General features: G+C 29.3%; 1 protein-coding gene across 1 annotated transcript in view; it reads left to right on the top strand.

Annotated features, from left to right (window-relative positions):
- Nucleotides 1–9,393: 9,393 nt before the first annotated feature.
- Nucleotides 9,394–19,375, top strand: part of LOC123296466 (Friend leukemia integration 1 transcription factor-like) — a 44,326-nt gene continuing 34,344 nt past the window's right edge. Inside the window, exons 1-2 of the mRNA XM_044877945.1 lie at nucleotides 9,394–10,147; nucleotides 18,483–18,764. Of these exons, the coding sequence (XP_044733880.1) occupies nucleotides 9,397–10,147; nucleotides 18,483–18,764 (1,033 nt within the window). The 5' untranslated portion in view covers nucleotides 9,394–9,396. The remainder of the gene's footprint in view (nucleotides 10,148–18,482; nucleotides 18,765–19,375) is intronic.

Here is a 19,375-nt window from a genome sequence, read left to right as displayed (position 1 = left end):
ATAAGTTTATTTTTATACCATGTATATATGAAATATACATAGTATATTAAGTTTAGTCCCAAGAGGGCGCCAATTAGGCGGAAATTTTATAATATGTACTATACTTTATTAACAGTTATGTACGTGTCACATGTTTGTATGTGTAATGTGATAAAGAAGTCAACACTGACTATGCATGGTATTTCAACAATTAACTCAGTCAATTTTTTGTTTTCACTTGTTTAAATTAAAAATTATAATCTGTATGCTTGAGTTTGTCCTCCTTGTAGTGTAGTCTTCATAGCGTAGATGTTGAAGTTAATTGAAGGGCTGTCCCATCGGTACGTCGTACGTTAGGTGAAAGCACACGCCGAGATGTTACGGTGGATGTGAGCTTTAGAAAATAAACAAATTTTTCGAAAATTTTGTGTCAATATACTTTAAAATGGTATATTTTAATATTTATAAATTAAATTCTAGAATACTACAGCATAAAGAACAAACAAGATATAAAGATTTTAATTATTGATGCATATAATGTAACTTCCACAGCTCCGCGATATATTTCGATTTGCATTGCAAAAGATGCGTCTTTCCAATGAATTTACATTGATTTTACCATGATTAGTTATTATTGTATTGAGAAAAAAAAACCCGGAATAAATTAAAAACAAATTTAATAGTCCATAAACGTGCAAATTTCATCCATACACGATCGCAAACCACAAACTTCCTGTGTTTCTATTTTTGTATAAAAATAATAATTTGGATACAGAATAAAACTAATACTTACCGTAGCGGTGTATCCGACATTGCCCGAGGTAATTAATGAATGAATCAAATACATAATAATAGTTTTTTTTTTTTTTTATTTCATGCTACATAATTATTATCCGTCTTCTATTACTTTGTGTTAAATCACCGTCTCAATTTGTTGGTGGTATAAAAATATAAAAATAATACAATTTCTAAGAAATTTTTATATTCTTATTATAATTGCTTATTTCGCTGATATTTAATTGATTTAATATTAAAAATCTTGCTAAAACAAATCGCCGATGTAGTATATTTCTATAATTTTTGTAAATATACTTTGCATCAAAAAGTGAATAAGAAAGTGGTTATTTTGAAAATATAGTGGACCCGCGGTAAGCTTGTCTAATTGTTATATAGAGGGCTTTCCTGTGTGCGCTCATCACTGGAAAATGGCTAAAACTATCAAAATTTATTTTTTTTGTATTTATTCACTGATTTAGACTTATAATCACTAATTTTGTTATACATGAAAGCTACAGAAAATTAAATTTATATAAATTGCAATTGATAATTAGCCTAATCGAATTAAAATTTGACCTGGAAAAAAATCATAACATCAATTTTCTGTCGGAAATCATTGGGAGAGCTCACTGGCAGTTTAATTTTCGGTTTTCGCGATTGCAACCCTGTTGCGTCAACCGCCATTTTGAATTTGGGCTCGTTTATTTCCAATTTTACACGAAAAATGGTTATTACCAAAGTTATTTGAAATTATACTTCCTCAAATTTTGACCCTTATAAATTTTTTTCCTAGGATTGATATTTTTTTATTTAGAACCGAATCGAAGTGGTCGTGAAAACAAAAAATGGTTACCACCAAAGTTGTTAAAAATTAAAATTCCTACAATTTTGGTCTTTGCTAATTTTTTTCCTATGATCAATGTTTTTCGATTTAGACCCGAAAAGAAGTGCCCTTAGAGCAGATGTCTTGCTCCCTGAACCCTGATTTACCATGGAATTAGTTGGCTAATTGTATGTTTATGACAAAATAAAATAAAGTTGAATTTTTGAAATTTTTAGGCCAAAAATTCCCGATTTAACAAGCACCCCCCCCCCCCTATCATGTAACAAAAGCTGAATACGCCCATGTGAACAGCAATATTATTATAAGTACAATTATTGCGACTTTTGTGGTTAATTTTTCAAGGGTCACGCTAATAAACGTTTTATTTTAGTAAATTAATAATTAAAAAACCCACAACAGTAAATCAAATTCAAATTAGATAATGTACGTTTGTAATTTCGCTTGCAACGTGTATCAAATATTATATAAAGTGTACTCCCCGTCAATATATTTGTAATTGTCAGTCATATTATAGCAATAACACTTAGAATGTTTTAACTGGTGCGCTTCATTAAAACACTAAAAAATAAGAAATGTAACACCTGATTGTAATTAAAAAGAGTAATTTAAAAAATCATAAGTGAATGGTTTTTTAAATTAATTATTTGATACTCATTCATTCATGATTCATTTATTATTATTCATACATGATTATGAATATTAAATTTAAAAAAAAATTTGATTATAAGAAAAACGCGTCGGATACAAAAAATTAACTTTAATAGCTTTTAAAATTCGATGTAATAATCGGTACGTTACGAATAAAAATGCGTTATAAATAATTATTATATTATTATAAAATATGAACGAAAAAAAATCTTTATAAAGAATTTCAAACATCTGGTTTTAGAGTGATGAGTTATATTTGAAGAATGTTCTCAGGCTTGCTTGCTGCTTGCTTCTTAAATATAACTATTTGCTTTAATTTATTCATGACTCAAAGCCCTTCAGGCAATACATACGTAGTACATTTATACAAACGTATTTTATCGATTCTTATTAAATAACTTACACATTGTATTATGATACATACATTCATAAGTTCCTTTTAGGTATTGTATGTATAACGTTCATATATAAGTATATAGTTGATTCAAAAATTCAGCATTGTTTCTAGGTAGGGCTCTATAATGATCCCTCAGGCTAAAATGATCCCTTATTGCTTTAAGTGAACCATTAAAGATATCTAGAATATTTATCGATAGATGGTTTCTACTTGATCAAATTAACCTTTCGACAAACACTTATGGCGATGTATGAATTATTTTTACCCGACTGGCGCCAATCGATTTGTCTTAACCTTCGAGTGCTAGATACTGTGCTACTGAAGATATGGCAGTAATGAAAATTGAATATGGCGACCACCAGACGCCATATTACATTTTTATTATTATATATATATAAAAAAAGGTGTAATGTGTAGTCTCGACTTAAAAATAGGGTTTCAACCTCTCCATGTTTGCTTAGGAGACTCTGAAATTTGTGTTGTTTTTTTTCCGACTCATATTTCACCAATCCGGCAGATAAATTCAGTTCTCAGCAGCTTTTATTTTAAATTATTTAAAGAATAAATATTTATTTAAATTTTTAATTATGAAAAAATTGGGTATTATAATTCAATGATATAATTAGACTAATTTCACCTCTCTTCTTTCCGGAACTTTGAGGTAGTAGTCCTACTTATATCAGTTAAAAAATTTTTGATTTCATCTAAGTACTGTTTGTATTCCATATCCTAAACCGAATCCCACTATGAGTGATACTCGAAAGGCATTTGATCGCCTTACGTCCCGCCTATCGTGTATATGGTTTTTCATTAGATTTGCACAAAAGTTAATACTGTGATAGTTCGTAACTAAGCCAGCAGCTGCATACCTACCTCTCCCTTCCTTTCAATTTCCTTATCCTTTTTTATGACATGTTTTGTACAATGTTTATATTGTTTAAAAAAATGAATAAAATTGAATTGAATTGAAGAAGGCATGTTAAATATTGAAATAAATTTGCAATTTTGTTGGTGAATTATGTTATAACTTGACAATATAAGACGAAAAGTAAGAATAAAATTTTTCGATATCTTAAGTAATTTTCAAAATATCAATAATTGAAAATTTTGTTTAATTATTTAGCTTTCATATTTCGAAAACCAAGACTAATATCGAAAAATTTTATGCTTATTTTTCGTCTACATTCATGAAGTAATAAAAAAATTAATCACCAAAGTTGAAAATACGCGCAAATAATTTCAACCACATGTCTAAACTTGCCTTGGCGCTCGTACTAGCTTATTAAATAAATACCTAATGTAAAAGAATTTGTAGGTATTTCTGCAAAGTATATACTCGTTACAAAGTCATATCTTATAATTATAAAAAAATCTGGTACACGCGTTTAATATGGTACACACGTTTATCATCTCCGGAATCATATTGCCGGTTTTATAAATTAATTACCTATCTTAACCTAACGTGGCTGTTGTTGAACTATTTATGACAAACAATATGGAATGCATATTCTTTTTTATAAATGGAATGTGTATCTATATTTCTATTCAGGAATAGGAGTGTCTGCCTACTTATAAGATTCTCAGGAAAAGTTAACCAAAGAATCAGAATTAGATAATAATGATAATAGCCTGAAATGGAGTACCAGCTCAGGGTAGCCGGTAGTTGTTTTAAAAAATAGAGATTTTCATTGTAGGATAATAAAAACCATAGGGGAAAGTGCTATATAATGGTTCCTCGTTGTTTTAAATGAACCATTAAAGCCATCTAGTCAGTACCGGACCTGGCCTTTGATCAGGGTAGAGCGAGATTGTCTTTCAGTGCCATTTAAGTTGGTCCTTTCACTTAACATAAATTTTACTTTGACTTTGCATTTGATTTTTTAGCGCCCCTTACTACTTGGCCCCTAGAGCGACCGCTCCTCTTGCTCTACCCTTGGCCTCCATGTGATCAAATTAATTGTTCAACAAAGACTTATGACGATGTATAAGCTATTTTGTATTTCGTAGCAAAAATATTAATTTTACTGCTTATGATCTAGGGTAAGACAAATTTATCAACGTAAAATTTATTTTTTGTGTTAGTTTTCGGCTGGTTGTTTTACTCTTGGCTTCTGTTGACTTTTAATAATATTATAAGACATTTTGATAAGCGTATAATAAATTTTAAGATCAGTTTTTATGACGATATTCAAATATATAGTTACGGGTAAAATGATTCCCTTTATATATTTTTAAATGATCCCTATTTTGTTTGTAAAATTATAATAGGTAAAATGATCCCCCATCATGTGGCGGTTCTTGAGTCTGTTGATTTAAAAATGCAATGATATCATTTTACCCACCTATTCTTACAAGTTTTTTTTAGCAAGATTTGAGCAAATCAAAAGAAATTGGCATGCCAATATTGGAGCATTTGAATAAAGAAACCAAAAAGATTTTGACGTTATACATATCTCGATTAGTTTGGCTATAAATTATAGTTTTCTTAATGGAATCATTATAAGACACCTTCCCCTACCTATATTTTGGAAGTAATTTTATATTTTGTATACTCAATATCAGCTAGCTTCACCTATTTTTTTATTACTTTTATTCATATTTTTTGGTCAAGGTCATTTCATGGTCAAATTTATTTTGCCGATTATTATTACTATTGATAATTATTTTGTCAGGTAACTGATGCCTAATTATCCAGCTTGGTATAGTTGCTTTTCTTTAAAAAAAGCCTTATTAAATCCGAATTTTTGATACCTGCTTTATAATTTGCAACTCATACGTATAAAATACTTTTTTGAATAAAATCTGACGAAGGGTTTTAATGCAATGAATCATTAAAAATTGAAATTTTTACACGTTGTGAATAGAAAATGTCCATCTACTATATCTGCCTTAAAATTAAAAAAAAAAATAATAATAATAATCTGACGTAGGGTTTTGTAAATATCCTAATTAAAAGATAAATTCACACAGATTTTTTTCCACCAAGACAAAAGAATCAAAAGTCGATTATTTATTATCTTTAGTAATTATAAATAGTTTTATAAGTTCATTACTAGTCATAACTATCCATCTGAAATCGGTACAAAATATTACGTTAAATTCTTCTTATTAGTAAAAAAAAAATATATTATTTACTGAGCTAAAAATATAAAATTATGTAATAATAACTACTTAATAAATAAAATTAACTGTAATATACATATAAAATAAGATATAATTAAAACATATTGTAGTAAGTATAATCTAATAGAAATGGAAATTCTAGGAATTTGTATTTTTATAACTTATGAATAAATATTCAGAATATGTCCCTTAAGTAAAAACATAAAACCACATTTTGTTCATTAAAAAAAATTATCTCTATTTTAATAAATATTCTAGTACCAAGTGTGTAAGAAATATGGTTATTTCGCCACTCAAAACTTTTACGTCACCTTTCAAATGACAGAAATTTAGTATTTCTCTTCATTTTAAAGCTTATCGTCCTGGCTTATGACAAAGAATAGACTTACAGTAGTTACATTAAAAAAATGTACCGCTTAGTTTTGTATGTAATTTGTATACCTTATCTGTACTAAAATTGCCTATAAATAAAAGGAAAGTTAATTACTGTTGATGTATGTCAATTATAAATTATTTCTCAGTCTGTTTTGGCACGGAACCGCACTGCTGGATTCCGGACGGATCAAGCTAGTACTTTTTATTACAATCAAAAAGTTTTCTCTTAAAAGTAAAGCATTTTAGAGTATGTTTGTTAAACTATGGATGGATGACTCATATACTGTTAATAGGTACCGTTTAAAGTCAAATAAATATAAGTTGTGTATGTTTATAATAACGTATAATATATATTTACCTACAGTGTGGCTAATAATTCCTCCGAATATCAATATTTAAATAGAAGCAACTAAAAAGTAAAAATTGAATACGAACAATTTGATCCGGATTTTGTGGTAGTACTTTTTTTTAATTAAAGTTTAGTTTGTAATTGCGAAATCAATTTTTTTGAACTGAAAGTAACAATTATTTGATATTCAAAATCAAAAAATATGACCCAACATATTAAAACGAAATATTCTAATAAAGTGAAAACAATTTACCAGAAATTAATAATGGCTTTAAGAACAGGATGTTTTTGACAGCAATGATAACTATAAGTCACGGCGAAAGATTAGTACAAGGAAAATTGTTTAGGTTAAAGGAGGACTTTCTAGAAAAATTATGAATTTAATTAAGACTTTATAGTCAGACTTTGTAACTAATCTGAGATTTGCAAATGATAAGAGATATTATACCACTTTAAGTTGATAAAAGTTATTCTTTATAAAAACACCACCATTTTTTGTTTGAAACACGTTTTCATATAAACCAAGAAGAATTACATATAAAAACCAATTTTTTATCTATAAGTTAACGTATCTTTTTAAATTTATATATACAAAAAACTTTAAATTACAAAATTTTTCTTAAAATTTAACAAATTTCTGTTAGATTTTTTTGTAAATAATCCAATAGATTTCGAATCGAATGAATCGAATAAAAATAAAAAAATAATTTTGGATTTAAATTCTGTCGAGTGTTTTTTATATTACGAAAAAATAATGTTTGAAAGAAAAAACATATTTATGAACTTTGTAATTGAAAATTATGTTATTTTTTATTTTTATTTTTTACGAGCCTTGTATGTTTTTATCGTAAATAGGTACTTCTGTTTAACAGAAAAAAATTTCAAGGGACAAAAATAAAGGAATTTCAAGAATTTTGGCTACACTTATTTTTCCCTGGGAGCTATCTTTTCGAAGATATTTGAAATGTTGGTCTGGTTTACTGGTCCACCCGGTATACATGTATATATTTTTATAATTCAAGCGATCGGTAGAGGTGGCAGTAAGTAAGTAAGTGTAAATACATATTTATTGTATATATAAAGTATAATAAATTGTATTTTATATTAGACAAACATGAGTAGAATGGAATTTATAAAATGCATAAGAAATATCAAAATAAAGATGTTCTCCTAATCAAACAATTTTACAAAGAAACTTGTTGTTATTTTACTTAATCCCTATCTTCCATCCCTCTCTTTTTTCTTCGTGACGTTTATGACATTTTATTTATCCTTTTTATAAATTTCATTCATAAAAATTTTACCGACTAGTATTATAGATAATTTGTATTGTGTAATAATGTAGTAATACATATTACCTTATCTGTTACTGTAAAAGCTAAGCTAATAAATACACATTTTTAAATTTTTATTGTTCCTTTTTCTGAAAATTATTTCAATTTTCATTGGAAAAACCTTTATTTTTCTCCTAATTGATAAAAATAACTTACACCTTTCGGCATTTCCTGTATTTCATGTCACTATTATTTTCTGTTAGTTCTATTATACATTTTTTAATGCCAAAAACTTTTTAAAAAATGCTGCATAGTCTAGTTTTTCAGGCTATTCTAGCACGGAGCACAACGTAAGCAAAGTTGGATCAAGCAACAAGGGCAAACTACAGGAAAGCAAAATTCGAAGTAATATATTTTTCAGCAAAGAATCTAGCTTCGACTTCAATTGAAGTGTCTTTACAGTCAATAATCGAGCCATCAGCTTAATACGCAGAAACTGTTATCGAAGGCCAATAAATTCCTTGTTAGCTGTTTCTTAACCTTTTTGGCATTTAGCATTATTTTACTTACCTAAATCGCTTGCCAAAATTTAGTACCCATCATAACGTCTGAACATTAAGGTATTAGTGCGAAATGACTAAAACAAGTATTTTTCCAAGAATTTTCTGCTTATCCACAGTTTGCAAGGTAAACTTTACCGGTGTATTACCAACAGTATCTACTATTCATCGTGACTATACTTCTCCAGTAAGTACTTGTGTAGTTTGGAGTGAATACACTTGGTAGAGAAGTAGTCTTTTACCCTCCAAAATAAAAATACACCGATTAAAATACTACCTCCAAATCCAATACACATATGGCGACAATAAATTAATCGACAAACGTTTCACAAAACTTATAGAAAAAACACTATAAAGTTAAAAAAAATTAACACCACTTACGCGGGACTGAGAGAGATACCTGGTGGGTGGCGCAGTTTAAATTTGTTTGAAAGGAGGTTTGTTTTTGTTGAAAAATTATTACTTTAGTTTTTTTTTTGTGTGTAAGTATAGTTGTTACCTTCGCGAATTAGGTTGTGAAATATATTTTTTTTTTTGTAAGAGAGACTGTACTGGTGCGATCTCAATTCAAAATAATGAATCAGTAAGATTTTGACCACGATTGAAGTCACAAATAAAAACTCATACCGGAACCAAAAAAAAATTTAAATAAATTTCTTAGAAATAATATTCTCAAGTATATACACTTTACTTACAATCTTTCATAAAAAATTTTTATGAGTCAATTTATTTCTCGTGAATTTAGTTCCGTTTAAGTGAACTAAAAATTTAATATAATTTTTTTGTGATTCATATTTTTAAAATTTGGCAATCGTTTTGTTATAATTTCCTTGAAAAATTCGTTTAGAAAACAAAATTACGGTAGTAAAAATCGGAAATTGGGTTTTTCCCTAAACAATATTGTAATACGTGTTTGTTTTAAGTAAGCGGCGGGCCTAAGAGTACAGATACGATATACTCTTCATCTGTTAACTCAGCCAAGTGGCGACACGATTTTATTACTCATACGAAGAAATTTTTTCGAAGAATTTTAAAACAATTTGTTTTTTAATGATTCATCTGAATTTGCTATGTTATTCAATAATGATTCAGAATTACAAAATAATGTTACTACATTGTTAAAAACATCTTTATCGTCGCCAGAGTGTAGTCAAAATGATTCAGATGAAAGACCAACATCTGAACCAGTTACAGCAAAAAAATTTTATTCAAAATTTTATAAATATAAGACAACATCGAAATCGTCATCAGTGAAACTGATGACATCAACAAATCATCAAGAAAATGGAATTATGGATAATGAACAAACATCAATTAGGCCTACAACATCAATACAAGATCTATCAGCAGGAAATCAACAAGATGACATCTTTGAAAGTTTCGATTTTGCGAAATTCTTTTATAATCCATCACCGTCATCAACAATCAGTAGTAATCCTGTGTCACCTGATGAATGTAATCCATCGTCTTCAACATCACCTAGTGCAGATTATTATGATTTACAAAAATATAGTAATAAATCATATGAAGAAGTTATTGAAGAAAATTTATTTAGAAAAAATTTATTATTGTCACCGGCATCAGTTTCATCGGCCACAACTAGTGATAGTGAAATTGAGAATAAAAAATTTTGGTGTAATGATTCAACAAAAACAGATTGTGCAAAAAAGAATACTTTTGTGGATGATAATATTGATAATTTATCGTCAAATAATCAACAAACTTCCAGTGAGGTGAAATTAGTAACGGAAAGTGTTAGTGATAATGATGAAAATAATGAAAAACCTGAAGAAGAAAATTTTATGGTCTTAGTACCATCAAGTAAGTGCATTTATTTTTATTGCTATGATTTTATCTAGTGTTTTTTATTACACTGACAGGCGCACAAAATGTGACAGGAATAGGTATTTTATACGAACCTTGAAATTTTAAGTTTGAAGTTTCAAAGAGATATACAAATAAGATAACAGAATATAAAATTAATTTTTGAGAAATTTCTGAAAAACTGAAAATTCAACATTAGAGATTAACCACATTATAGAAATTAAGAAAAGAAAAGATTTTAGTGGCTTTAGTAGTTTCAAAAGTATTTAACTATAATATTAGTGTACAAAGTTACTTTTTTGAGAAAATTTAATAAGTTAAAAATTCAGCTTCAGAAATTACCTACCTTAGAAATTAGGCAAAGGAAATTTAGTGTCTCGTTGTTTTAAAAGCATCTATAGGTAGGTAATTCAATTTTTATGATTATTCTGAGCAGCTTTTTATCTGCCCAATATCAAAAGTGAATTAGGTTAACTTGACCGGGTTTGAAGATATTTGACTTTGAAATACAATGGTATCAGTTGGAAAGTTGGTGTCAAGTTATCGAATTTGCTGGACTATAAAGCACTGTCCCAGATCCTCTGTAGTTTGACAGTTTTTGAAAAAGTGTACCTTGTAATTCAACAAATTACATATCAAAATGATAAGATTTCAACCATTTTTTAACTTCAGGCAAGAAGCATTCATGGATTTATAAGAAATCTGCATTGTAATTATTGTTATAGATATGTCGGATTACAAGAAGCGGCGAATTAGACAGAGGCCGGATTACCGCGGGTCTATTTTACTTAATCAATTTTTTAATTAAGTCATGTTTCAGTTTTGTACTCTTTTACTTTTATTTAGTCTTTTCGAAAGGGCAATTACATATATTATCTTTGTCATTGCCTCGCTTAGGCCTAATTTTCGAATATAATTTTCAATACCCTGTACCAGGCCTGGATTTACATATTGGGTCACATGGGCCATGGCCCTACGCGACAAATTTTGGGAGCGGAAAATTGATCAAAATATTTTGGTGTATACATGTTAACTTGATCTTAGACATGACGAAAAATGATAAAATTTTTGAGCAAATTTTATACTTTTGAATTTCACAAACATACCTGAATCATACGCTTTCTGAAATAATGACGAATTCTTAAGTATCGATAAAAAACATTTGCGTGGAAATATAAATTTCAGCTTGAAAATCTTAAATTTTTTGAATAATTCTTTTTATTTATTTATAGACATTGATTCGAATTTCTTTGCATAGGTAATGTTCATTTATACAGATACGTTTAGAAACTATTTAAGAACTCATTGCAATAAAATCAAACAAATTTTTATCAAGTTAGAAATTATGCCCGTTTGTTATACATTATTGTCTCATTTTCTTTACCGATCAGTACAATATGACCTAGAATTTATAATCATAATAATTATACAATATATGTTGATAAGACTTTTGTTTAAAAATTTTTTGTTTGTTTATAGTAATAATTTATGAATTATAATTATTAGGCCGTATCCCTATTTAAATTAGCACCTATACATATATTTAAGGATTTTTCATAATTACATATATCCAAATTTGTAGAAGTTGTGTTAAAACAAGCGTTAACTAAATTAGTTCCTGTTAATTTTCTATCGAGTTATGTTTATAAATTCTATTTTTATTGTAAGACGTTATTAATTAGTAATTATATTTTTTGATTTTATTTTGAAGATATATAGGATGTTCATATTCTAGGTATATTTCATTAGAAATGGATTTTCTCAAACGATATTTTCCTTTACTTTCAAACGAAATATGAAATATAATTAGGTTGAAATATAATTACCTCTGCAATTATTAAATATCATTAAGTTTTTAAAAGGTGCAAAAGGGGTTAACTACCTTTAAAAAATTTAATTAAAAAATTTTTATTTAATTTACAAAGCTTTTAAAGATGAATTTTTGACATTTGAATAAGAAAGCAGATTTGTATAATGACATTTCCTGGTATAGTTAATCAAATTTTACGGATTTCCCAGTTTTAAAACCTTACAAAGCATATACCTATACACTTTAGACTATATTTATAAAAAATTATTGTATCATTTTTCAGCATAATAAAGCAGATTCACAGAATTTATTTTTAATCGACTTCAAAAAATAAGGTATCCATAGCCCGTCGCTCTTTTAGGTCTTTATGTAAGAATTTTTTTTTAAAGTTTTGTCGGTTTTGATTAATTTTTACTATATTTTTTTAAAATTGAAATATGGACGGTAATTTATAATTTGCAGAAGTTTTATCGAGATCTGATGATGAAGCTTTGGGTATGTTAATCAAAAGGTTTTTTTTTCGAATTAAAACTATATACTTTTGATTTTTACTTCTAAATTTTTCTCTCGTTCCCTCTTGAAAAAGAAAACGGTAATTTGTAAAGCTCGTTTTCCCACCCTAGTTTGAAAGAGAAGAAGCTCTGACGTGCGTTGGATTGACATTCATGTGAGCAGTTCAAAAATGTACATTTTACGCATGACCTTGTGCGCGTATAAAGGAAAAGTTTTTTATTTTAGACTTTACAATTTGTAAAAAGAGAAAATAGAGGCAGAAAACATCAGTAAACTAGTGTATAATTAATTTTACCGCGAAAATTATTTGTTTGAATGATTGATTTTACTGCGACGAAAAAGATCGAAAATTCCTAGGAAGCGAGAGGACGTTATGCTTTGAAGAGTTAACAGCTTTTAGTACAACTTCGTTAAACTTTGTATAATTTACTCATTTTATATACCAGAGAGTGAAGCAAATAGTACTATTCGCTTCACAAGTACCTAAATGTAAACCTATAGGTAAAATAATGTTTGTATAAATTGTTGCCAAGTGTTCAGAACGTCGTTGTCCAGAACGTCCATAAAAACTCTTCTTATTTCATATAAAGAGCTAAATTTTTTATTCGCTTTCTCTGGATTTAGTGGCTTAGGATAGTCTCATAAGTTGCTCCTATGAGAGAAATACCAATCACTGTAAATTTGGCACCACCTCTGATTTTGTGGTATTCACAAAGTTATTTGTTTTTAATATAGTTTTCAAACAGTTTTCCTCGAGGAAACATTAAAATAAAATATACATATATTAGTTGAATTGCTTCAAGTGTTGTAATTATACAAGTGTTTTACAAGGATTTCAATAATTTTGCTTTATCTAGATTAAACTGAGTCATCTTAATTTCCACTATGGTAATTAATTGTCTGCAATATAAACGATTACTTTTTTTATAAGTCTATACATATTATTAAGACTTATCTATCTATATAATTGAAAAGAAATTTATTATACATATAATATATGATGGTAGTACGCTCATAAATATGCATATTTGTAATAAAAGTCTATTAAAATTGTTATGTCAACACAGACATACATCCGGTTAAAGTGGTGTTGCAATAAAAAATTTAAAAAAAATGATAAACACTGATTTTATTTTGAGTGAACACGATTTATAAGGCGAATTCTCCGTTTATATAGAAAATATATACTTTATATTCCGGAGTTGGGCAAGGTTTTACGTATAGCGCACTGGATATAATTATAGTAATATCATCGCTAGTTGAATTTAATGTTTGAGGCCAGCACAGTAAGCTTATGTTTATTTTTGTCGTTGGGCGTTAGGCTTGTACTGTTAATAGGACGATTTGAAACTAAGCCAGATTAGCCTCGCTTATTCAAGGGTAGTCCTGTTTTGTTGGTTTCTTTCACTGGCTTCACTGGCTTGTTGGATTGAAATACTGGCCAGGTTCACGGTAAGAATTGCATGGCATTTATTACAATGCTGGTATGGTATAGGGACAGATACTCAAAAAGTATATATGATAATACTCTATATAATATTGCTGTGAGATCCTTAAATATGGCGTTATTTACAATACTGCATGGTATAAAAACTTATGCGCCACTTACATTAGTAAATAGTAAGTTCAACTCCATGGTCTTGAGTCCCATACTATACATTGCAGATGTCGCAATGCTACTTGTTTTTTCTACAATGATTTTTGGCGCGTTTATCAATACGCATTATTGAACTACGATCCTATTCAGTATAGAAGTAAACGCTATGCTTGTTGTCACACGGCTCGTCACTCTATTATTCTTAACCTATTTTGTTATTTGAATAAATGTTTCTGGTATCTTATTAGTAGTGACATTACAGTGCTAAATAGTACTATTCACCTGATAGTACAAGATCCGAATTAGGGTCGACCTTCACCCATCTGTTTACCGAATGAAAGTTATTTTTTATGAAATGTAAAATATTAACAAATATTCCTGTAACGGGTTGCCTTAAAAAATATGGTCAAGACCATTTTTAATATAAATATCAAAACTTGGAAAGCTTGTAAACATTATTTTTGAACAATATTTTGTGGCCAATCATATGCCACCGTAATTGTAACAAAATTATCTTTATTTAGATATGCGAGTCAATGAATTAACAGATGCACGTAATTACTATTTTCAACTTGTATAAATGCGATAATAGTGAACGAAAAAAGGCAGACAACATAGCTGCTGCATATTCTTTATGGCTTTTACTTTCGAGTAGATCAAAATTCGTAAGATATGCAAGTCAGTGAAAAATTTCAAAAAATTTTACTCTTGATATTTTCACTAAAAGTAGTCTGGACCACATTTTTTTAGGCAGCCCATTGCAGGGATATTTGTTAACATTTTATATTTCATAAAAAATAACTTTCATCCGGTAAACAGATGGGTGAAGATCGATCCTAATTGGGATCTTAGACTATGAAGTATTGTAGATATCATCAGTCAGTATGGGTCTGACACCCATACTGACTGATACATTCTGATACATTCCGAAACATTTAACGGTCAAATCATCTATATACATGGTTAAAATTTTTTAGCAAATCAAAATCATCGAAACCATACAGTATTGCGTTCATGCCTATACTTACATAGTTATAGTCAAAGCTAGCCCTGGTTTGTTGGTTTTTTTACTGGATTGCTGGGACATCATCGACATCATCAAGACAATTTTTTTACGCCAAGAGAGTTTTATTGGCTTGTCATTCAGGTAGTGATTTTTTGGGTGGGTAAAATCGTGCGAAAAGATTATTTGATCGATTTGAAATTTTTACAGATGATAGTGTGGCTTGACAGAATTTTAAATTTATCGATTTATCGATTTATCTGATTAGTAACTATTAATTAACGAATTTGATTATAAAATTATTGGTCTGACTTCTAAGAATCATTTCCATCATGGTTTATTTAATTCGACTAACTGTATCGATTTTATATTGAATTGATAATTAATCAATATTTAACGTCAAACATGAACTTAAATATGTATAAGCTGTAGTATTTTTGATATTCTTTGAGATTGTTTATCAAAGTTAATAAATTTAAAATGCCATGTATAAAAATTATTTATATAAATTAATTGATAGCTCCTAGACTATAAAATTTTCGTTGATTTATGGTCAAGAAAGTAATAGAACCACGCAAATAATAAGGCATTTTCTAGAACTCTCGAGGAAGTAAAGCTATTACTCATATTTCCAGGCGAAATTTCATTCTAAGGTATACTTTTTTGGACATGCTAGTTAAAGTCGGCACTGACTTCGCTGAGTCTCATCAAAATATTATTTTTCGGCAGGACTAAAGCCTTCATGATATCTCACAAATAACTCGATTCCGAATCTCTGGATCTACCGTATTTTCATCATGCTACAGCATAAAATTAGAGGATTTGGTCTTTATATTGTACCGCCCTGCATGTCTTCCTTTGCTCTACATTGAGATCTTTTGACCAGAACGATCCATAAAACATTTTGGAGGTTGTTTGAAAAAGTTTTACAGAAGGCCATTTTTCTCGTCATATAGGTAATTTAAATATAATGCATGTGTAGCTTTGATCGCCCATAGCTCGAACATTACTCGTTCAAAATTTTTGCGGGCATGAGAGTTTTTGATCAAAACGATCTGAAGAACATTTCGGGGTTTGTATGAAAAAGTTTTCCAGAAAGCCATTCCCTAGTATATACTTAAACTCGTAGTTCGAAAACTACCTACTCGCGTTAAAAATTTTTGTGACCGTGAGAGACTTTGATCAGAATGATCCAAAGAACATTTTAGGGTGGGTTAGAATTAGTTTCACAGAAAGTCAAGTTCTTATCTAGTATTGCCGGATACTTTTAATTTTGAACCACTCTGTATTACAAGTAAACTTATAATATCTAATAATTATAATAATAATCATATAGAATTGTATATTCTTGTGAAGTATTTAAAATGCATTAGATACGCGAACGCGATACTAATAAATAGTTAACGTTTATAATTTCAATTTGACGTGAAGTTGTTTATAGTGACTCACACTGCACTGCAGTATCCATTATAGTACTTACTACTTATTTTATATCTACATATTACAATTAGCATTTTATTATAGTAATAAAATGTCTTATTTGGTCTTGTAATGTATAATACAAGTATACATACCTGTGTATTAATATTGTAAAAAAATTATAATATTGTTACAACACGGTTTAACTGTAATACATAAATGTCTACAGCGCGAGCGGTTTGGTGTATAAAAGTTGTAAATCGACATTCATTTCAATTGAAAGCTGAGACAAATATGAATTAATTCTTTAAAATTCTAGAGTATTGTCTAACGTCTAACCTAAAATTTCTCTTTTTTTAGTGTAGCTAATTTATAAAAACATTAAAATACAAAACACGCTTTTAGGGACAAGCTTTTATTGGATTTGGCGATAAAAAGCGATGAAAAATTAGGTCATTTAAAAAAAAAAAATGCATTGTCATCCGATTTCAGGTGCATGCAAAATTTCAGCTCAATCGGGAACCGAGAAGTGGGTGAACTTGACTTGATTAAAATTTGATTACAAACAACGGGTAAATGAAATTAAATAAAAGCTTGTAAATATATATGTAATAGTATTAATAGAACCAGGGACGCATTAACGATGATATCAGTGTGGCCACTGGCGCCAGGCCTCCACGACCTTCGAGCCTCCACTAGCCATGTTGAAAATTGCGCCAGGTGTCAAGAGATTAATTTGGAAGCTATTTTCTCAGTTGTAGACTCTTTACCCAAAAAGATGTTAGCATATGCAGTTGTTTGTGAATATGTCGGATTCTTTGAAAATCGATTTTAACTGAAAAGTTAAACACGAAAGCAGAAAATCTTGTTGATTGTTGCCCAGAACATGTAAAATTGACTCTTGGCAATGAATTGCTCCAACTCGCTGAATTTATAAATCTCTATGAACGGCAAATCGGAAAAACCTGAAGAAAAATTTCCTTATCGCATAAATATTGGAAAGCAATTTGCAATCAACTTTTGTAAACGCAAAAATAGATCTTTGCATATATTGTCAATGATGGTGTCCAATTGCAATAGAAGGAGATCATTCCCCAAAATAATCAAAAATAAATTACGTACAAGTATGGGACAAGACTGTCTTACCAGCCTCATGGCTCTGAGTACTGGTATCTTGAATATACATATGATATGGTATCCTGAATATACATATGATTCTGATGATTGATGGTAATACAAACAACAATGTCTTTTCAATTTCTAAGGATATCCTTGTTACAGTAGCCAAATTTTAGTTTCAAGGAGATACACTTGGGAATTTAAGAAAGATGCACGAGGAAAAGTGCATCACTAAAAGGTCTACTCTTTAAGAAAAGGGCAAATGAAGATTCTGAAATCGTTCGCAAAACTTTGGACAATGGCTGAATTTCTGGTAAACATGACCTTTTTGGCAAAAATATTATTTCCTAATCTTTTTCAGAGCATTCTCTTTCATCATATAGTGTCCGGTGGCTATAATCGAAATAAGATATTCAAGGTCAAGAACTTTTCTATTCAAACGAGAAAATTTAATAGGTACAGACACGTCTCGTTTTATAATTTCTTATTGTAATGGATTTGTTAAATAGAATAGTTTAAAATGCCGAAAACAAAACATCTCTTAACGAAATCAAGTAATAAATAAAAATACCTGACTCAAAAAAAAAACAATCTGACATGATCATTTAAACTTTATCAATACCATTAATTTTGAATTGATTTATATCTGCCAAAACCAAAACGTAAAACACAAAATCACAAACAATTCTCAAAAACAAATCAATTTCTATTCAAGTAAATGTTAAAAATTCGCTTGAAATATATTTTTTTCCGTAAAATAAAATTGTTGTTTTTTCTATACTTAGAATTGCACATCCTACTTTTTATATTCCATTGACCTAAATAAAATAATATGTTTTTATAATAATTCTATATAATTTATTTATTAAAGATCCTGAAGAATGGACACAAGAGCATATCGAGTCATGGTTAAAATGGTGTGTACAACAATGGTCTTTAAAACCTACACCAAAGATTGAACAATTCCCGGAAACTGGTGCATCTTTATGTAAGTTAACACGAACTGAAATGTTAGATATATGTGATGGTAATGAACGGAATAGTCGTCTGTTAGCTGTACATTTAGCACATCTACAACATAGTGCCACTGGTCGAGCAACAAGTCCATTACAAGAAAATCTACAAGAAGTACTGCATGCAGATACTGATGATGGTAAGTGTTTGCTTTGTTTTATATAGTTTTTTTTTTTTCTTTGTGGGTTAAAATTCTTGTTATTAGAATATTTCATTTGAAATTATTATTATGGTTAATTCTTTTTAATACAGAATGCACAATTTAAGTAGTACCGTTGCCAATGACCATGGCGGAGTCGATCGAGGAGCCTGCATCTTCGATTCATTTAAAGCGAAGTAGAGGTAGTAATAATAGTAAAAAAAGAGAGGCCAAAGCCTCAAAAATATGCCTTTATTCTACTCTATCATGCCTGATTCGTTTATTCTAGCCTAGTTGACATTTTCGAACGGAGCCTTTCTCTCTCTTATTTCCGAATGACAAGAGAACAGGTTGGGCTCTAAACACTTGGCCGACTTTGTCTATAATACCTAGATCAATGGGTCGTCTGAACCCACCTTGAGAACGGTCCGTCACTCGGAGGTAAATCGTCTCTGAGTGGAAGGTGATGTTTTAGGCAGATGAAGCTACAAAGTTCTATTGAGGCCAGAAGCAGCGCAAAAAGTCCATTGCTTCTCCGCCAGGATACTCCCCTGAATCCAAGGTTTCGAGATAAAACGTTCTATCTCTGACTCCTTGCAGGCTTCTGCAGT

The sequence above is a fragment of the Chrysoperla carnea genome, chromosome 3 (genome assembly GCF_905475395.1).
Source record: "Chrysoperla carnea chromosome 3, inChrCarn1.1, whole genome shotgun sequence".
Taxonomy (NCBI): Eukaryota; Metazoa; Arthropoda; class Insecta; order Neuroptera; family Chrysopidae; genus Chrysoperla; species Chrysoperla carnea.
Note: the sequence above shows the minus strand (reverse complement) of the source record. Positions and strands in the feature narration are given on the sequence as shown.